The 17,018-nt window shown below is 34.1% G+C and overlaps 2 protein-coding genes across 3 annotated transcripts; both read left to right on the top strand.

The window, feature by feature from the left end:
* The first annotated feature begins 2,668 nt into the window (after positions 1–2,668).
* Positions 2,669–8,115, top strand: LOC114176241 (polyadenylate-binding protein 2). Of its 2 annotated transcripts, XM_028061211.1 has the most exons (6): positions 2,802–3,003; positions 3,841–3,911; positions 5,559–5,987; positions 7,184–7,375; positions 7,490–7,617; positions 7,715–8,115. In XM_028061211.1, the coding sequence occupies exons 3-6, from the start codon at positions 5,931–5,933 to the stop codon at positions 7,761–7,763; spliced, it is 426 nt and encodes a 141-aa protein (XP_027917012.1). In that variant the 5' UTR covers positions 2,802–3,003; positions 3,841–3,911; positions 5,559–5,930; the 3' UTR covers positions 7,764–8,115. The 2 variants fall into 2 exon arrangements, with proteins under 2 accessions (XP_027917011.1, XP_027917012.1); XM_028061210.1 differs by lacking the exon at positions 5,559–5,987 and having other exon boundaries at positions 2,669–3,003.
* Positions 8,116–9,232: 1,117 nt separating this feature from the next.
* Positions 9,233–12,927, top strand: LOC114178809. Its single transcript, XM_028064909.1, has 4 exons — positions 9,233–9,990; positions 11,429–11,539; positions 12,382–12,587; positions 12,698–12,927. The coding sequence occupies exons 1-3, from the start codon at positions 9,403–9,405 to the stop codon at positions 12,532–12,534; spliced, it is 852 nt and encodes a 283-aa protein (XP_027920710.1). The 5' UTR covers positions 9,233–9,402; the 3' UTR covers positions 12,535–12,587; positions 12,698–12,927.
* The last annotated feature ends 4,091 nt before the right edge of the window (positions 12,928–17,018 follow it).

Here is a 17,018-nt window from a genome sequence, read left to right as displayed (position 1 = left end):
TACGGCCGAGAGATTAAAATTAAGAAGATGGGAGCAAAAACTCAAAATCGAAATGTCAAGATCCAGAGATCGAGGTCTATAAGTAGAGTTGAGAAGGTGGGTAATACACTTTTCTTTCTATATCAACCATGTAATATAGAGTATTTATTTTATTAGAACAAGAGGCACTGTAGATTAATTTAGGTTTATGATATAATATTTTGATTGGTTTGTTAGTTTATATGTAAATAGAAAACTCTCGTATTGTTTTAATAGTAGGTTTAAAATAATAATAAAAATGAAAATTTGTAGTTAGCTATTAGACATTTTTTTTTTGTTTCAATTCTAACTCTTGGAAAAGTAGTACAATTTGATTTGAATAGGTTGAAGTTTTGATATGATAAAAATAATTAATCTTACTTTGATTTTATTTATTTTCTTCTTTATAGTGTATATTATTTTCTTTATATTCTAAGTGGATAGTTGAAAAGGAAATATTATTGATGTAGAGTTAAGTTTTGGATATTTACCTATATTGTTGGGATTGTGAGAAGAAATATATAGAGATTGTTGATTAAAACACACTTTAATCTAAATAATGAATTTATATTATATTTCTATAATGTGATAATTGTTATACTACCTGAAATATATTTATATTATAAACTATTTAAAATTTGAATATATGTGATTGCATAAATTCTCCAATAAAATCATCGTTTTGAATATATGTGAAATGCATACATTTTTATGATTGTTTAGTGTGACTCTTTGGTCAAATATAGCTTAAGTAATATGTTATTGTTCATACCCAAGTGATGTGTAATAATTGTAATCATCATTATATATTATAAAATTGCTTTAGTTAACTAGAGATTAGGACACTTTTCTCTCCTTTAAAATCATGTTTAATCGCATAAGCGCTGTGTAATACATTCAAGCAATATAAATTGTTAGCCATTTAATGAAAATGATTGTAGAACTTATCTAAAAATGACCAACAAGTATTTAAGAAATAACATCACCAATAATAATTAAATTCATCTTTTAACTCTTAATATAAAATATAATTACATATATGCATATTTTAATAAATAAGATCTCATCATGTTAAACCAAATTTATTAATTTAATTTCTCAAATTTAACTTGTTATAAGTTTTAGACTTTACATTTTAATCTATCTATCTATATATATTTTTAACTCGTCATGGGCCTCCATCAGAGTCTATTCTTGTTTCATCCTGCTCATGCATAGTTCGCCATCTTTCAGGTCTTGACAGGTATGCTCTCACTCGAACCCTTCACACATAATAAGGGTCAGTCGGCGGTGCAACCCACAAGGTGATCCTATCAATCAGCTTTCTTGCGCCTTATGAGTTTTCTCACTTGTGACTCACACACATGTCAGATTTCTTGGTCTATGTTTCAACACGGGCCGAATGGGAAGTCTACATGCCGACGCTTGGAGCACGCACTTATCCAGAGGTGCCTTGAACTACGCACTGTCGTCCATAATCATGACGATAACGTTTCCACGAGCATTTCAACAGTTCGGGCTTGGGCCACCATCACAATCCGCATCGATCAATGCCTCAAATTGATCGGAAGACCTTTCACCGCTCCACATCCGATGGAGACATATCGTTGACCCATTCACTTCGCTCCCGATAATTCAAGCACTCTTTGACTCTCTTCTCAAAGTCCTTTTCATCTTTCTCTCACGATACTTGTTCGCTATCGATTCAAGGTTTAGGGAATGATAGTGAATTTTTATAGATGTTAAAAAGAAGGCATACATATGATTAATAAAAAGAAATTAGTCTCGTCTCATTTAATTTAAGTAAAATGGTTAGTATTTCTCAAGTTAAAAATTAATAAATATAAGAACCTCTAAATTTTATAATTTTCACGAACAAAATAAAATAATCAATAACGACCACTTAGCCATATTTCTCAGCCGTATTTCAAGTTGTTGATGAAGAAATTATCGATTTTTCAATTCCTAACAGGTTCATTCCAATAAAAGATAAGATTGATCGAAATGGAGAACAAAATGGAAGTGAAAATAAATTGTATATATTAAAATTGAAAATCCAAGAAGATAAAGACATCATCTCATGTTTAACATGATGCAGGAAAGACAATGACAAGGCTTTCTACACCCGAAGATAAGAAGTTCTTGATCTCTGTCTTAATTATGGTGATTGAATTAGAAATGAAATCTCTTGTTATATGTCTAGAACAAGAAGAATAAAAAAATAAAATAAAAAACATAGTTATGAACAACCGGTAGTGAATAATTAATTGATAAAAGTTTAGTTGTTTTAAATTGTTCAATTTTTATTATAAATAATTTAGCTTTTTTAGTTTAATATAATACAGTTAATTATAAGTTAGTGTAATTAGGTTAATTTTGTCTTTCCCTAATAGGTTATAACAATAAACAAGAAATACACCTTTTATGATACACCTTTTCATTATATATAATATTAATTTCTTATTGTAAATATATAATTATAATATCATATATTTGAATATGGTATTTATTTTGGCTTAATTATATGAACATTAAACTTTATCGTAAGTGCTAAAATCGTAGTAAAAAGAATGCTCTAAACTCGTCCAGGCGGTAACATAACACCACACGGTACTCTCGTGTAATTTCCCAAAAAATCAAACACGTAAAGTGTATTATAATTATAAATAAAGAAGAAGTAGAAGAACCCTAATTTCCATTGCAACAATTGTGTTGTTGGCAGGGAGTGTAGGGTAGATAAAAGGCTTTGTTGCGTTGGGTTTTTGTGGAATCGAAAGATGGAGGAGGAAGAGCACGAGGTGTACGGAGGAGAGATCCCCGACGAGGGTGAGATGGAAGGAGACGTTGACATGTCTGCCGCGGACGATGACGCCGCGGTCAAGGAGCTCGACGAGATGAAGCGCCGATTGAAGGAGATGGAGGAGGAAGCCGCAGCGCTTCGCGAGATGCAAGCCAAGGTGGAGAAGGAAATTGGCAGCGTTCAAGGTTTCTCATCACATCTTTTCATTATCCTCAGTTCAATTAATCAATTTTATCTTATCATCTTTTGATTAGCCAATATTCATTTCCATTTTGAACCGATCCTCGAGTTTTCTCATCTCGCTTTACTTGGATCTTGTTCAAGCCCTGTTGTCGATTTGATGGCGCTTGAGAGTACTCCCATCATCATCGTTATGCAATTCTTTTGTGGAACGTTAAACTCTTTGGTTACCAGAATTGTGTTTCTTGTGAGCTTTGTCCACAGCCAAATACCAGTCTGCTTTAAATTCGTCCTTTACGATTATTGATAAAACCTAAAACTTACCAGAACTGGAGCAAAACATCTTTCATCATTTTTCATAAACCTAAAACTCACCAGGTTTTTGAGTAAATTTGATGTATTGATAAACCTAAAAACACCAGAGATTGAATATAAATCACTCTAAAGTCGTAGTCGAGATCAAAGTTTCAAATTGGAGTCGTGGTTCCGTCAAATTTCCTGATATTACAGGAAATCGAACAATAGCAGTTAGTCCGCTATACACTATACCACTATAGTTTTTTTGCTATGTGCCATACTACTATAGTGTTTTTTGCGGTTGTCCCGCACATCACTATTTGCCATTGACAACTGTGATTAATTCTTAGTTTCTAATCAATTTATTTTATTTGAAATATTCTTATTTGTATACTTGTCTTTGGTTAAAATTTTGGTAAAACACACAATGTCTTTTGCGGAATTATATTCTGTGAAATCTATTCATTTTACCAAATCGAGTGACTACTGTCTAAATAGAGTTCCCACATATTGTTTTAAACTTCAAGATTGAATACCTTTTGCAGATCCTGCCAATGCAGCTGCTTCTCAAGCAAACAAGGAGGAGGCAGATTCTCGGTCTGTTTTTGTTGGCAATGTATGAATCACATCCTATCCTCTTTTTTTTCTTTATTTCATTAGTTTTTTTTTTTGAATCATGATTTCTCTTCTCTGCCTTATTTATGTGTAAGTTTGCATTCGACAGTTCTTTTTAGTTGGATACAAAATCGATGCCTTTTTCCTAATCAACTTAAATGATAGGACCTGATTTGGTTAATACGAACTGTATTTAGTACATATTTATTAGTCCTATTTAGCTCAAGTCGTGTAAGTTGAAACAGTACGACTGGATTGATTAGTTGGACCAAAAATCAAAAACTGATCTGCCAAATAGTTAGGTCCAGCCTTTGAACTGATAGCTTGCATACTGGCTATTAAACCACCTAACTAAGTATAAATTGGTCAGAAAACTGCAGGAACCATTTACATTTTACTTATAACTGGTCTATGGTCTTTATGCATAGCTGCAAAAGAATATTAGTTTATTTGGACACACACATAGAGACATGGTGTTTGCAAGTGGTTTAATTTCCCCATATATTGTTTTATGAATCTTCTACTGTTAAAAATATCCTAATCCTATGTTATTTTGTGCAATATAATATTCAATACACCCTTCATAGGTTCTGTAACCAAGTTGCACAATTGTGAAACAGTTTATGTAATTGGGAGATTGTAATTTGCAGTAACTTAACTTTCAGTATGTTATTTATTCCCTTATCATTCCAAATTTGATTATACATTTTCCACTTTAATTTGGCACCCCATGGCAGTGGTTATAATGTTTTTCATATCAAAGTTAATTTTTCCAATTTTAGTATGGATGTGGTACACTAGGCATTACTCATATGTCAGGGTTACTTTAAATGTTAACCAATGTGAAATCGTGGAGATTATACTCGGCAATGGCATTATGTTTCAGTTTCTTTGTGCCTAAGAGTGCTGCTCTATTGTGTACGATGCGTAGAAATTATACATTGATTACATATTTGATATTTCATGCAATCAAAAGTGAATATTATTATCATCCATAACTGTTTAAGTTGGATAAATATTTCTTCTTCGTGCTTTTTCCTTAGACCAGTGACAGGGTCCATAAAATTTGGATCAAATTGTCGTGCCGATCCTTTGTGTTTGTATGTGATACATGGAAAAAGTAGTGAAAAACATGCAAGAGATCTTGGTAGTTGGTGTCTATTAAATTGGAAATATAAATAATTCTATTAAATTGGAAATTTGAGTTTTATTGAGTAGTTTCTTCAGAACTTACGGGGATATTTTTTTTTTTAATGTTTTACCAATGCTATGTTGGAAATTAGCAGTGATCTATGAAAGATTTCATATAAGGTATTTAGCAAAGCTTCACCTTCATGCCCTTTCTGATTGACATTTGATAATTCTAAAATTTGAAACTTATTGCCGCAGTTTATCACTGGGTATAACGGACATGTCCTATCTTGGGCTATCTATTAATTTGGCCGGTTTTGAAGCATTCTGTTATTTGTTTAGATTTTTCAATAGAAACCTTGGTTGAATGGGTCTTGAGTTGAATTCTAGATGTTTCTTTCTTATGCATTGTATTTTTTTATTATTATATATTTGAAAATGCATATTCTTTTGTTTTGGAGTGTATACTGTTAATATTCGGAGGCAGGGTTTGACTTTTGTCTGACTATGATCGCAGGGTCATTCTTATTTCTCAGGTTCTATAATTAGCGCTGGGATGCTTGCATTGTATTTTGTATGTGGGACAATGTGATTGGTGTCTCTTAGGGTTGTACTAGAGGGAAAAAAGAAAGTATGTTATGCTTGTGAAATTTAATAAGATACTTGAAGGAAAACAAAGACAAAAGATTGAGGAGGAAAAAACTAAGTTTTGGAAAAGAAAAAAAGGAAAAAAGTGAAAAAAATTATACAGAAAGAAAAATAGATCATGTTGAGAAAAAAGAAAAAAGAAATGAGTAAATAGACGAGAAAAAAAAAAATGTTGGGGAAACTATTAGTGACATTTCATGGATGGCTGAAACTGGTACAGCTGGAGTAGAATGTGTTAAAGATGCATCAACTTCACCCTTGGAGGAGACAGCTTGTGGTTCTTTTGGAAGAACATTATGTAAGTGTTGGGCATGCAATCCTAGTGTTAGAGCCCTATTGTTGATTGCAGTGTGGTCTGTAGTGCCTTTGTTGTGTTCCATTTGGTCAGCATGCCCATTGGCATGCAACCACTGTTACCTGCTGTCCTTTTATCTCATAATTGCTTTCATCTCTGTAAAATTAGTCTAAATGGTGTTTTAGGTATTTTCTTTCTCATATAAAGTGTTTTCACACATCATTGAGTTTCAAGAGAATGATTATTTTACACTTTTTCCCCCTTTATCCCTCTTCTAACATCATGCAAAATTCTAATAGTGAAATTTTTACATAAAAAGTTAGAATTATGATTAATATGTTTAGGCTTTTCTTGTACATCCTTTACTACTTTGCCCATCATTGGGAGTAGTTGTATGCCAGAAAAATGTTGGTGCTATTTGTAAAGGCTGAAACCAAGGAGTAGAAGGGAAGGGTTTTATCTGAAGTTTGAGAAGAGCCTGTAAAATGACTATGGACATAAATTAAATTTACATGAATAGCGTGTAGCTTGGTAAGGTTTTTGTGTTTTGGACGTCCTGGTGATAGGAATTGGTGGTTTATGGAGTTAGAAATGTTGAAATTCTGATGTTTGAGGAGTTGGGAAGATGGTTATCTCTGCATTTTGTTGTTATAAATAATAATTGATGAGTTTGAAAGAGTTCATGAAGTAAGAACTGGTGAATTATTCTGTTGTTTGAGGTGTTGGCGAATACATATTTGTTGATGAGTTGCACTGACATTTGTCACAGTAGCAGGGTGATCTGTCTGCCATCGTTTTCAAGAGGTCTAATGTTAGATAAAAGTATTAATGTAAAGATTTCAATAGAAAAGGTGATATTGAGGAGATAGAATTGAAGGATAAGAGAAATTATGCTCTGAAGAGTTTCTCAATTGAATTGTCCTTAGATTTATGCAATTCCAAGTTAAATATCATAATTAAGTTGTACACTTTTATATATATATATTTTTTTCATATTTAGTAGGATTCATTTTTCTGAATATTTGTGTAATATTATAATTTTTTACTTGAACAATGTTATCACTTATATGATGTCAGGATGTAAATCTGGAATCTATTTTATTTTTTTTAAGATAACTCAGTCAAGTGTAAGCTCCTTTCTGATTAACTTGATATTATCGGCATCAAAAATCCCTTGAAATTGATTTGTGTGTGTGCAGGTTGATTATGCATGCACACCAGAAGAAGTGCAACAACACTTTCAATCCTGTGGTACTGTGAACAGGGTCACTATACTGACAGACAAGTTTGGCCAGCCTAAAGGTTTTGCTTATGTGGAATTTGTTGAAGTTGAAGCTGTTCAAGAGGCTCTCCTCTTGAATGAATCTGAACTGCATGGCAGACAACTGAAGGTACGCTGTGTCCATTGAGTTACTATTTGAACTAGGTTACTATTGTTTGAATCAGCCAAGTGATAGTTAAGTTAATTTAGTAGTATTTAATCATTTGGATACTTGTATTTATAGGTTTTACCTAAGAGGACCAATGTACCTGGAATGAAACAACATCGTCCTAGACGGTTTAATCCTTACATGGCATATGGCTTCAGGAGGCCATATACTCCTCCTTACTTTTACTCCCCTTATGGTTATGGGTATGTTGCACCCCTAATCTCAATTTGCATATGTTGTGAACTCTGGTTTTGATTGATGTTTTGATTTTTTATTTCATATTCATAAAATATCCTGCAGGAAGGTTCCTAGGTTTAGAAGGCCAAATCGTTACATGCCGTACTATTAGAAGTTTCATACGAAATGTGTTAAAGTACGAAGATGGTGCATCCTGGGGCAATTTTTTTTATTTGGGCATTGACACTGTCATCATTCAGTATTATCTACTCTGTGATTGAGTGTCCATTTGTCTTAGTCTTAGGATGCTTGAACTTTTACTTTTCTTGCGTAGTTATTGGATGATGGCTTACAATTGCCATTGAATATTATGTTATGTTAGTGACTTTTCTTTCAGTCTTTATAGTTTATACTAACCAAAGATGTACCCTTTGGTAAACTTACCAGTCTCTGTCTGGTCGCACCGAATTTGGATCAAATCACTAATTTAAAATTATATAATCGTATTATAATTGTATTTTGAATGGCGTTTTACTGGAGCACTTTGGTTTACGATTTATGACGTGGGTCATTAGACAATTTCTATATTTTCCCCCTTTTATACTAGGATGTTCATATTAACTGGTTTATAAAATTCATCGACAATTATGTTTATTGTATAGTAAAAATCAATTGAAATTGAACATAAAACTATCCATTTCATTTTTTAAATTAAATTTGTGTTACTTATTTTCTTGAAATGGTTGGATAACCGATATAATCAGCTAAAAGGTCCTCTTGTTTTTCTTAGAATTCTAAGCTTTCGATCTCTCGGAAGTTCGAATTGTGCACTCTAAACCCGTAATTGTAATAGCAAAGGTTTGTGAACAGCAGATCCCTAATTTCTTACTTACCTTTCTGTGGATTGTTTCTGGTTTGAACCGCTTCCTGATTACAAGTTTGTGTTTATCCGATGAAGGCAGAGAAAACCTGTTTAAACTGTTTTGAAGCTCTACTTCTAGACTGGCTAAGAATCTCGAGATTTTTGTATTAACGATCTATCTTAAGCATAATGACGATGAATTGTTTCCATTTGGGTGAGATTACTGCGAAGAAAGACAGGTCCAGGGATTTCAGTCCTTTCTAATTTCCATACTGATGTTTATTTTACAACATGTAACTTCTTTGAGTTGACTTCGGGTTAAAAAAACCGAGTTGAATTTTTATGCTTTAGTTTTAATGTCATGTTTAACTATAATAATTCTGCATCTGTTTATTAGGACGTTAATGGCTTACAAATACTTATGTATAAAGCCGAAATAGTTAAAACATTAAATTGTATTAAAGTTATGAACAGGTCTAAAATCTAATAATTAAAGAAAAAGAGGAAACTATAATTTAATAATGTCAGTTTGAAATTTAGCAGTTCTAAAAGTTTTAAGTAAAGAAAATATTAAACGTTTTTTTAACATGAAATACTATTTATGTTTTCATTTAATTCCTCCTTATAAACTGTTAAAAAATCCTTTAAAAATTGTGAAAAGTAATAAAGACAACATTTTAATAAGCAAAATGTTAAGCACTCCCAAAGTAATATCAGATTTTTCAAATGGTCTTGAGTGAAAGAAAAAGGTAAATAAAATGATGAAATCAAATCCTAGTTGAGGTACTGAGGAGCGGTGATATGGAGGTGGTGCATATACGGAGTCCTCGAAACTATCGTCACCAAAACTCGTAAACCAACCATGATATGATATCTCCACTCATACTATAATCAATGCTGCTTCTTCTACTCCATACACAGTAACGCAATTTGCAACTTCTAACAAACAATGCTACTCACGTGTCACCACCACCCTTTCTTACTCGGCGCAATCACCACTAACAGAAACTACAACCTCTCACTCTCCCTCTCCATCATAACCTCTCGCCCCTTCCACCTCACCACTCCAAACCTTAAACTCACCGCTCATCGCTTCAATTCTCTCACAGTCAGCGCCAACTCATTTCCTCTCCGATCCCAACATGTCACTGCCGATTCCAATTTTGACTCTCTCCTTTCTTTCCTCGAGTTCTCCTGCCTCCTCTCTTCCGCCGTCGCGTCCTCCGCTGCCACCGTGGTCGCGGCTTCCAAGAACGAGCTACTGGCCGGGATCGGCACCAGAGCCGCTCCGTTTGGCGTCACGATGCTTGTGATCGGGGTTTTGATCGGCGTTTGGATTCGGAGGCGCCAGTGGAGGCGCGTGTGTGTGGAGAACGGGAAGAATGGGTTGGAGGTTAACTTTCTCCAGAGGATTGAGAAATTGGAGGAGGATTTGAAGAGTTCCCTGACGGTTGTTAGGGTTTTGTCCAGACAGCTCGAGAAATTAGGGATTAGGTTTAGGGTTACGAGAAAGGCCTTGAAGGATCCCATAGCTGAGGTAACTAATCTCTCTTTTTAGGCGCGTGATTTTTTTGAACGTTTGGAATATAGTTGTTTGTTGGGTGAGTTAGCTTATATTTCATTCACCGATCACTGTGAGGATCATATTTGTAATGCATAATTGGCAACTTCTGGATGGTTAAAATTTCTGAATACTAACAACTGAGCTTTAGTAATATGGTGTGAGTTTAGGATTTTGGTATGATATGAAGTGAGTTTAGGATCCCTTGCAGTTGCTGTCACCTTTGTCAGTTCTTCATTGTCATCCCCCAAAGAGACTTCATCTTCAACACATTCATCAATATGATTGATGGTGATCCTCCACTGTTCTCAAATTTGATTTGTTTACAAAACACCAGGCTGCTAATAGTCGGTGGGTGCTTGAAACCAATTATTTTTGTTTACATTATGTTTAGACCCTCTAGCATCACAATTATCAAGTTAGCTTGTCTTCTTGTCCTTTTACTAGTATCAACAGTCAGCGCTTAAGATTGACTCCTGATTAAATTCGGCAAGGCACTAAAATTGACCAAGTACCTTGGTGAAGTTGATGGGTAGTGTGGTAGTACCTCAACCACCAAAAGGAACTGAACCTACGTCTCTCGTGTCTCAGATAGGCCTTTGGATTCCTTTTAATATAGGGATTTACTTTCATAAAATGTATAGCCACACTGCTGAGCAGAAAACAACAATTCACCGCCATATGTCCTGATCAGCAGTAGTAAAAAAATCATATTGATAGATATATAATTGCCATCAACCAGAAGCAGAAACACTGCAATCCTACACAACAACAGTGCCAAGCAACACCAACTAGTTCCAAACAATGGAAGTCAAATCCAATTGGGGAATATCCCAACAGAGCACAACAAACCTGGTAAGAATAGGTTCAACAAGGCCAACATGGAGGCTAGAGAGGAAGCCAGACAAGTATAGCAGCGCCGAACCAAGGAAAGCTGTGATGAAGTGATGTTACTCAATTTCAGTGACATACTCAGGCATGATGTGTGGTGGTGACAACTTATCTTTACATGAAAAAAATAGTATGATAAAAATTACTATGATGGTTAAAGTTAGAGACAAAGAAGCTTAAATGGCAACTTTAAACTGTAGTTGTATTAAAAATCTTGAAATAGGTGAGAGCGTCTGCCCCCTCATTGTTCTCTATTTGTTGTTTACACAATAGCACAAACATTTGAATTTGTCTTTGGTACTTCCTAAATGAAATATATTGTAAAATATACTGTAATAACTATTCACATTTTAATTATTTTTAGTATTTATTCTTTATGCCTTTCTGTACACTTTTTTTCGTAAAAACAAATTTGCATTGCCATTTATATATCATATTCCCACACGGCAATACCTTATTTTGAGTGAATGCTTGAAGTTTAATGTATGGAAAATATAACTAATTATTTGTTTATTTCCTGAAGACTGCAGCTTTGGCCCAGAAAAATTCCGAGGCTGCTAGAGCATTAGCAGTGCAATCAGACATTTTAGAGAAGGAACTAGGTGAAATTCAACAGGTTTTATTAGCAATGCAGGTAATCCTACCCCCTATGTTATTTGAATTCTGCATGACAGTGTAGGCACCATTTGTTGTTTGAATTATTTTGTTTGTAATTTTATTATGTAATTATCAAAGTTAAAAGCATTTTTGGTCTCTATTGTGTACTTCAATTTTGGCTTTTGCTCCCTATTTTAAAAGTTTGTTTTTTAGCCCTTATAGTTTTTTTTTCTAGACTTTGTTTGGTCCCTATAGTTTCTTTCCCTTTAGGTTTTTTAATTCTTATATAGTTGACTAGACATTGATCTTGATATGGCTATCTCTTGAAGGTTAAGTGGTATATTGCTGATAGTAGAAACTAAAACCTAAAAAAATTAAATTTATGTAGATTACAGGAACAAAAGATATATTTATATTTATGTATTTAGTTTATGCAGTGTATGTTAGCTAGACAACTGGGGATGAGATATACTCAAATTTTAGGGGTATGTTAGCAAACTTTTGAACTCGTGGCCTGTTTGTTTTACAGTTGGTAGAATTTGTTTGGATCGCCCAGTATAATTGGGACATGTATTCAAAGGACGATGTCTAAAATTTTGCAGTTGGAACTTTTGTAGTGTGGACAATTGGGTGTATTTTGGCAAAGTCCTACAAACTACTAAATCTTTAACCAATAGAACACCTTGTTTTTTTATTTTTCTGGTAATATAAAAGGTTATATTTTGACCTTGTATCCAATTTGTCCTTAACTGGTTAATAAAAAACTTTCTTGACCATTTTACTTGCCAAAGCATCCTCTTTTTTTTTTTTTTTTTTTTTTTTTTTTTTTTTTTTATCATCAGTTTGAATTATGTTGGTTGTGTCTGAGCGTTCACGTAGGAACAACAGCGAAAACAACTTGATCTGATTCTTGCAATCGGGAAGGCTGGTAAGCTATGGGAAAGCAAGCCCGAAACCAGTGATCGACAAGATACATTAGAAATGTCAAACTCGGCTGAGGGTGTGATAAAACAGGAGGTGCACCAAATATGAAGATTGGGTTAAAATAGGAGGAAATTCCTGAAATTTTGAAGTAGCAAATCATGGTGCAATATTCTATACTTTTTTCTGTGTACACTGAATCATAGATTTTTACACAATCGAAATTACCAAAATCTTATCAGCACATAATTTATGGTTACTCGTTTTTTTCCAGAATACCTCAAATTTGCTGTGGATACAGGTGAGAGGAGATTACTCGAGAGAGGTAAGATATACTAAGGTAGGAGCATTTGTTGAACTCTGTCCAGCTCTGTAGTAAAAGTTTAGGAAAGATCTGCTGGTTCTTCGTGTCGGTGCATGTACTTTGAAATCAAATTTATAAGCTGTTCATCAATTTTGTTTTTAAATGCTTATATTGGTAGTATTAGGGCTCGGTACAACATTTTTTGTCCCTTGCATATTTCTGTGTCATATATATATATATATATATATATATATATATATATATATTAAAATGAACCTTCAGTATTCATTCATAATTTTTGAAATGTCTATTGGTCAAGGTGAATTACCCAAAGCAAAATCTATTCGAGGCTTCGGCACCTCCTATACATTGAAATCTAATGTTGAGAGCCATAAAAAACTACGGATATTCGTGTTTAAGATTTATAGGCCAAGGACCTTTTTATCCCTGCAATATAAGATGTTTTCTGAAATCAGCATTTCAACGACTGCTCAACCTATGGGGGGCTGCTACTGCTAAACTGATTGATCCTATCTAGTTTATTTACTGTGGTAACTTGGACGATTACTTCATCGGTTGCAATCTTTTCCTTCCTCCAATATGAAATCGTCCAGCGGTAGATATAAAAGTAACTGTCTTATCCCACTCCCCTCCTAATGAAGAATTTCTGAAACTGAACTGTGATGGGGCTTCGAATTTGCAAATTCACCAGTATTCTTCAGGTTGTAACCCCTGAGATCACCTTGGCCATTTTATTAGTTGGTTAGTAGGTTTCACTAGGGTGGAATTTTAAAGGTGGAATTTTAGGGTATTCACTAGGGACTGGGACTACAGCTCACACAATCTTCGGGTTTCAAGATAAATTTTAGGGGAGATTTATTTCTTTTTTTGTTAGATCTATTTGGCATCTTGCTAACAAGTTATTTAAATATCTTGGCCACATATCTATCGAGGCAAACTTTTCAGCTGATGTTCTTGCCTTGTATGTTGTCCCTTTGAGATAGAAACCAGAATTCCCCACTCACATCTTTTTTTTTTTTTCGTATACCCCTTTTCTGGCGCTCGGTTCAGCCTTACGTTTCTTGCCTTGTATGGTGTCCCTTGTTTTTTTTTTTTTCTTTTTACCTATTCTCTTTTCAATTTATTTCATTTCTATTTTCATCTTCTATATTTCTTTTCACTAAACCAAATACACTGATGATGTTGGAGAAATAATTATCTGTTTTTGTTAACTTTAGAGTATTTTTAATGCCCTTTAGTTGAGGGGAAAATGAAAAAATAAATTCGGAAAAGAAAAATAAGTAAAAGATAAAGTTGAAACAAGCTATAAAATAAATTATTATCTAGAGCTTTTGAAAAATGTTATTTTTTTAAACAAATAACTCCTCCCAATGTTCTTAATTGAGATAGTGAAATGTAATTGATTTGCTTGCGCTATTAAATTAAATTAATAGGAGATCGATCTTGCCTATTGTATCCCCATTATAAGCCAGCTTCCTTGTCATAGTTAAAGCTCTTATGGATGTTCCTTCAAGGAACAAAATAGAATGTGGTATATAGATGTTCTAAACTTCTGGACAAGGTCAGTCGACAGAGAATGTTTTAGGTTTCAAAGTAATTCACGGGGTTATGGTATAGCCCAATCCGTGCTTCTTTGTCTATCTATGTTCTCACATTTCACACGGCTGATTATACTTTGAGATTTTATACTTTTTTTTTCTTTTTCTACGTTGTTTTTTTATGTATTTAATATTTTTAAAGACTCCATTTTTCCTTGTATCAATTCGTTCAATGATTAATTGCACAGAATGTTAAAATCTCGTTAATTATTTTTAAATCATAAAGCCTTATTTAAAAAAAAATCATAAACCTTATTAAAAATATAATAAATCATAAAATTTACGGAGGCAAAGAATAAGGAGCTTTAAGGTTTAATTTAAAAACATGGCAAAACCGAAAAGGACGTCAACTGTTGTTTTACCTTTGATCTGAATTTAACGAGTGAAAATGAGAGGTTAAAATTGAGATAAAAAAACAAACATTTTTTTTCGGGTACTACGCAAAACTGGATTGGGTTGCCTAGAAGGCTACAATTCACTTTGCAATTATTCATTTCCTTGTTTGTGGTCACAATCGTCGAAACTATCAACGCCACTAAATCAGGGATTGCATGTGAATGTGAACCCAACCCATGGTACTTTGTTTTCAAAACAATAAAATTGATGTTCAGTATTCACAGCAAGCAAGGAATTGCAAGGTACATTAAAATAGATGTAAGAGAAGCAAAGCAAGAGTGTCCTTGTCTTTTGCGAGACCTTTGTACTCCGCTAATGGTAAAAGCAATCGAATCCTCGATTAGAAACCTCGGGAAAAAAAAAGGAATGAAAAAAAGAAAAGATCTCTTTAGTTGTTTTTGATGATGATCAGCACATCATTTGATTAGTGACTAGTAGAGTTTAGAAGAAAGGGTAAAGCTGTAGAAAATGGAAAGATTTTTTATCTTTGCAGAGACATCTTTTTCCTGCTCAGTGGTAAGAAAGATGCGTAGGTCTGGTCACTCACACAGTCACAATCCCTCTCACCCTCTCAGTGCAATGTCAATACTCTAATGGCAGCTTTGACTAATTGAAAGCTGTAGAGTCACAGCAAGGAATCCCGAAACCTCGAAAAGGAAACTGAAACGAGAATAGTTTCACATGCCCTTTAAACTTATTGGGTGTGAAATGCTTTCTCGATGCGTGCTAGATCAATTTTAGAAATCCACCTTTTAGGATATATGACAGCCATCCAATTCATTTCCAAAATTTTCACAAACACCTTCTGTTCAAATCTCTGTTTACTGTTTTTCGTTACAAAGTATGAGAATTTTTCACCCATAACCTACGTACTACAACGGACGGTGTTACACAAAAGCATTAAGTCAAGGAAAAACGAAAATTACTATTATCTTGCTCGACTCACATCATACAGTGTGTGCATAGTGCAGAGAAATACTGTGAGTATTTTTATTTTTTTTCCAACAAAACTGTACAGCTTGTTGCTGTAATATCAGTTTTTGTGTTTACATAAAGCGTTGTTAATATGATATTGAATACAATAATTGCAATTTATAAATTGCCTTAAGTTATATTTAATACGAGTCCCCTTCAAATCAATTTAACATGATATTAACTAAGGGACCACTTCTGTAGGGAGTGCTCCTTGAAGGAAAATAGGTAATAAATACAAGTACTTATCATTTAATTTCTTGGTCTGCATTCGAACTTGAGGGGTCAGTAATAATCCATGCTTTACACACTAAACATCTAAAATCTTACATTAGAGCCAAAACATTACTCCTTAATTTACAGCACATTTTTCAGAGAGCAAACACAAGGCACAGAAAGGATTTGCACTAGCAGCCATAATCAGGTGCAAAGAGTCCTGAATGTAAGTAATAGAGGTCAATGACAGTCAAAGAGGTGAATCTGTAACTGAGAACTGAGACAAAAATTAGTTAGCATAATAAATGCGAATTTGAACTACCCTCTCCTGTCTGTGATATTTTTAAACACACAGAAAGGACAAAGCCATTTGTTATCCAAGCAGTTTCTAATAACTAGGTTCAAAGTCTCAAGCCTCAAACTACTAATAGAACGGTGTCCAAGGGGGGGGCCCTTGATACTGATGTGGATTCTCCCAATTTGCTTAACTCTCTTGAGTCGTTCCTTTCACTTTTCTGCTACACTCTGCACTCTGCACCCTCCCTTTCTCTCTCTCCCTCTCTACTTGTTTGCTGCCAACACATCTTCCAATTTATGTACCTCTCTTCCTTCAGGCTATACGCCATGGCAAGAAAACCACTACTCTATTCTGGAAAATAAGCAAAAACCTTCTTCCTTTTTCATCTTTTCTCTTTCTGCTTCACTTTGCTTTTCTCTCTCTCGCCTTGCTTCTTCACAACTTGATAAAGTTTCTTCAGGGACTGCCATCCAGATCTCAATTAGCTTTCATTAATTTCTGCCACCTAGTTTTCTCTTTTAGATGGGGAATGACTTTAAGGGGTGATATGATATGCTTTCATGGCTTCACTTAATTCATATCATTACTACACAACCACCTCCTTGCTCATCGTACTTTTGCTGCACAATTTTCTCTCTCTAGTTTCTGCCTCCAATCACCCTCACACTGCAATCTCTCTAAGGGTAAGCTCTAATCTTAGCCCTCTTTGTTTATACCCTCACTGGTGTGTGTGTGTGTGTGTAAATGGTCTAACAAGAATCTGCACAAAATGTGTTGCCATGTACAGGAA

Source organism: Vigna unguiculata, chromosome 3 (assembly GCF_004118075.2).
Source record: "Vigna unguiculata cultivar IT97K-499-35 chromosome 3, ASM411807v1, whole genome shotgun sequence".
NCBI classification, from domain to species: Eukaryota; Viridiplantae; Streptophyta; class Magnoliopsida; order Fabales; family Fabaceae; genus Vigna; species Vigna unguiculata.
Note: the sequence above shows the minus strand (reverse complement) of the source record. Positions and strands in the feature narration are given on the sequence as shown.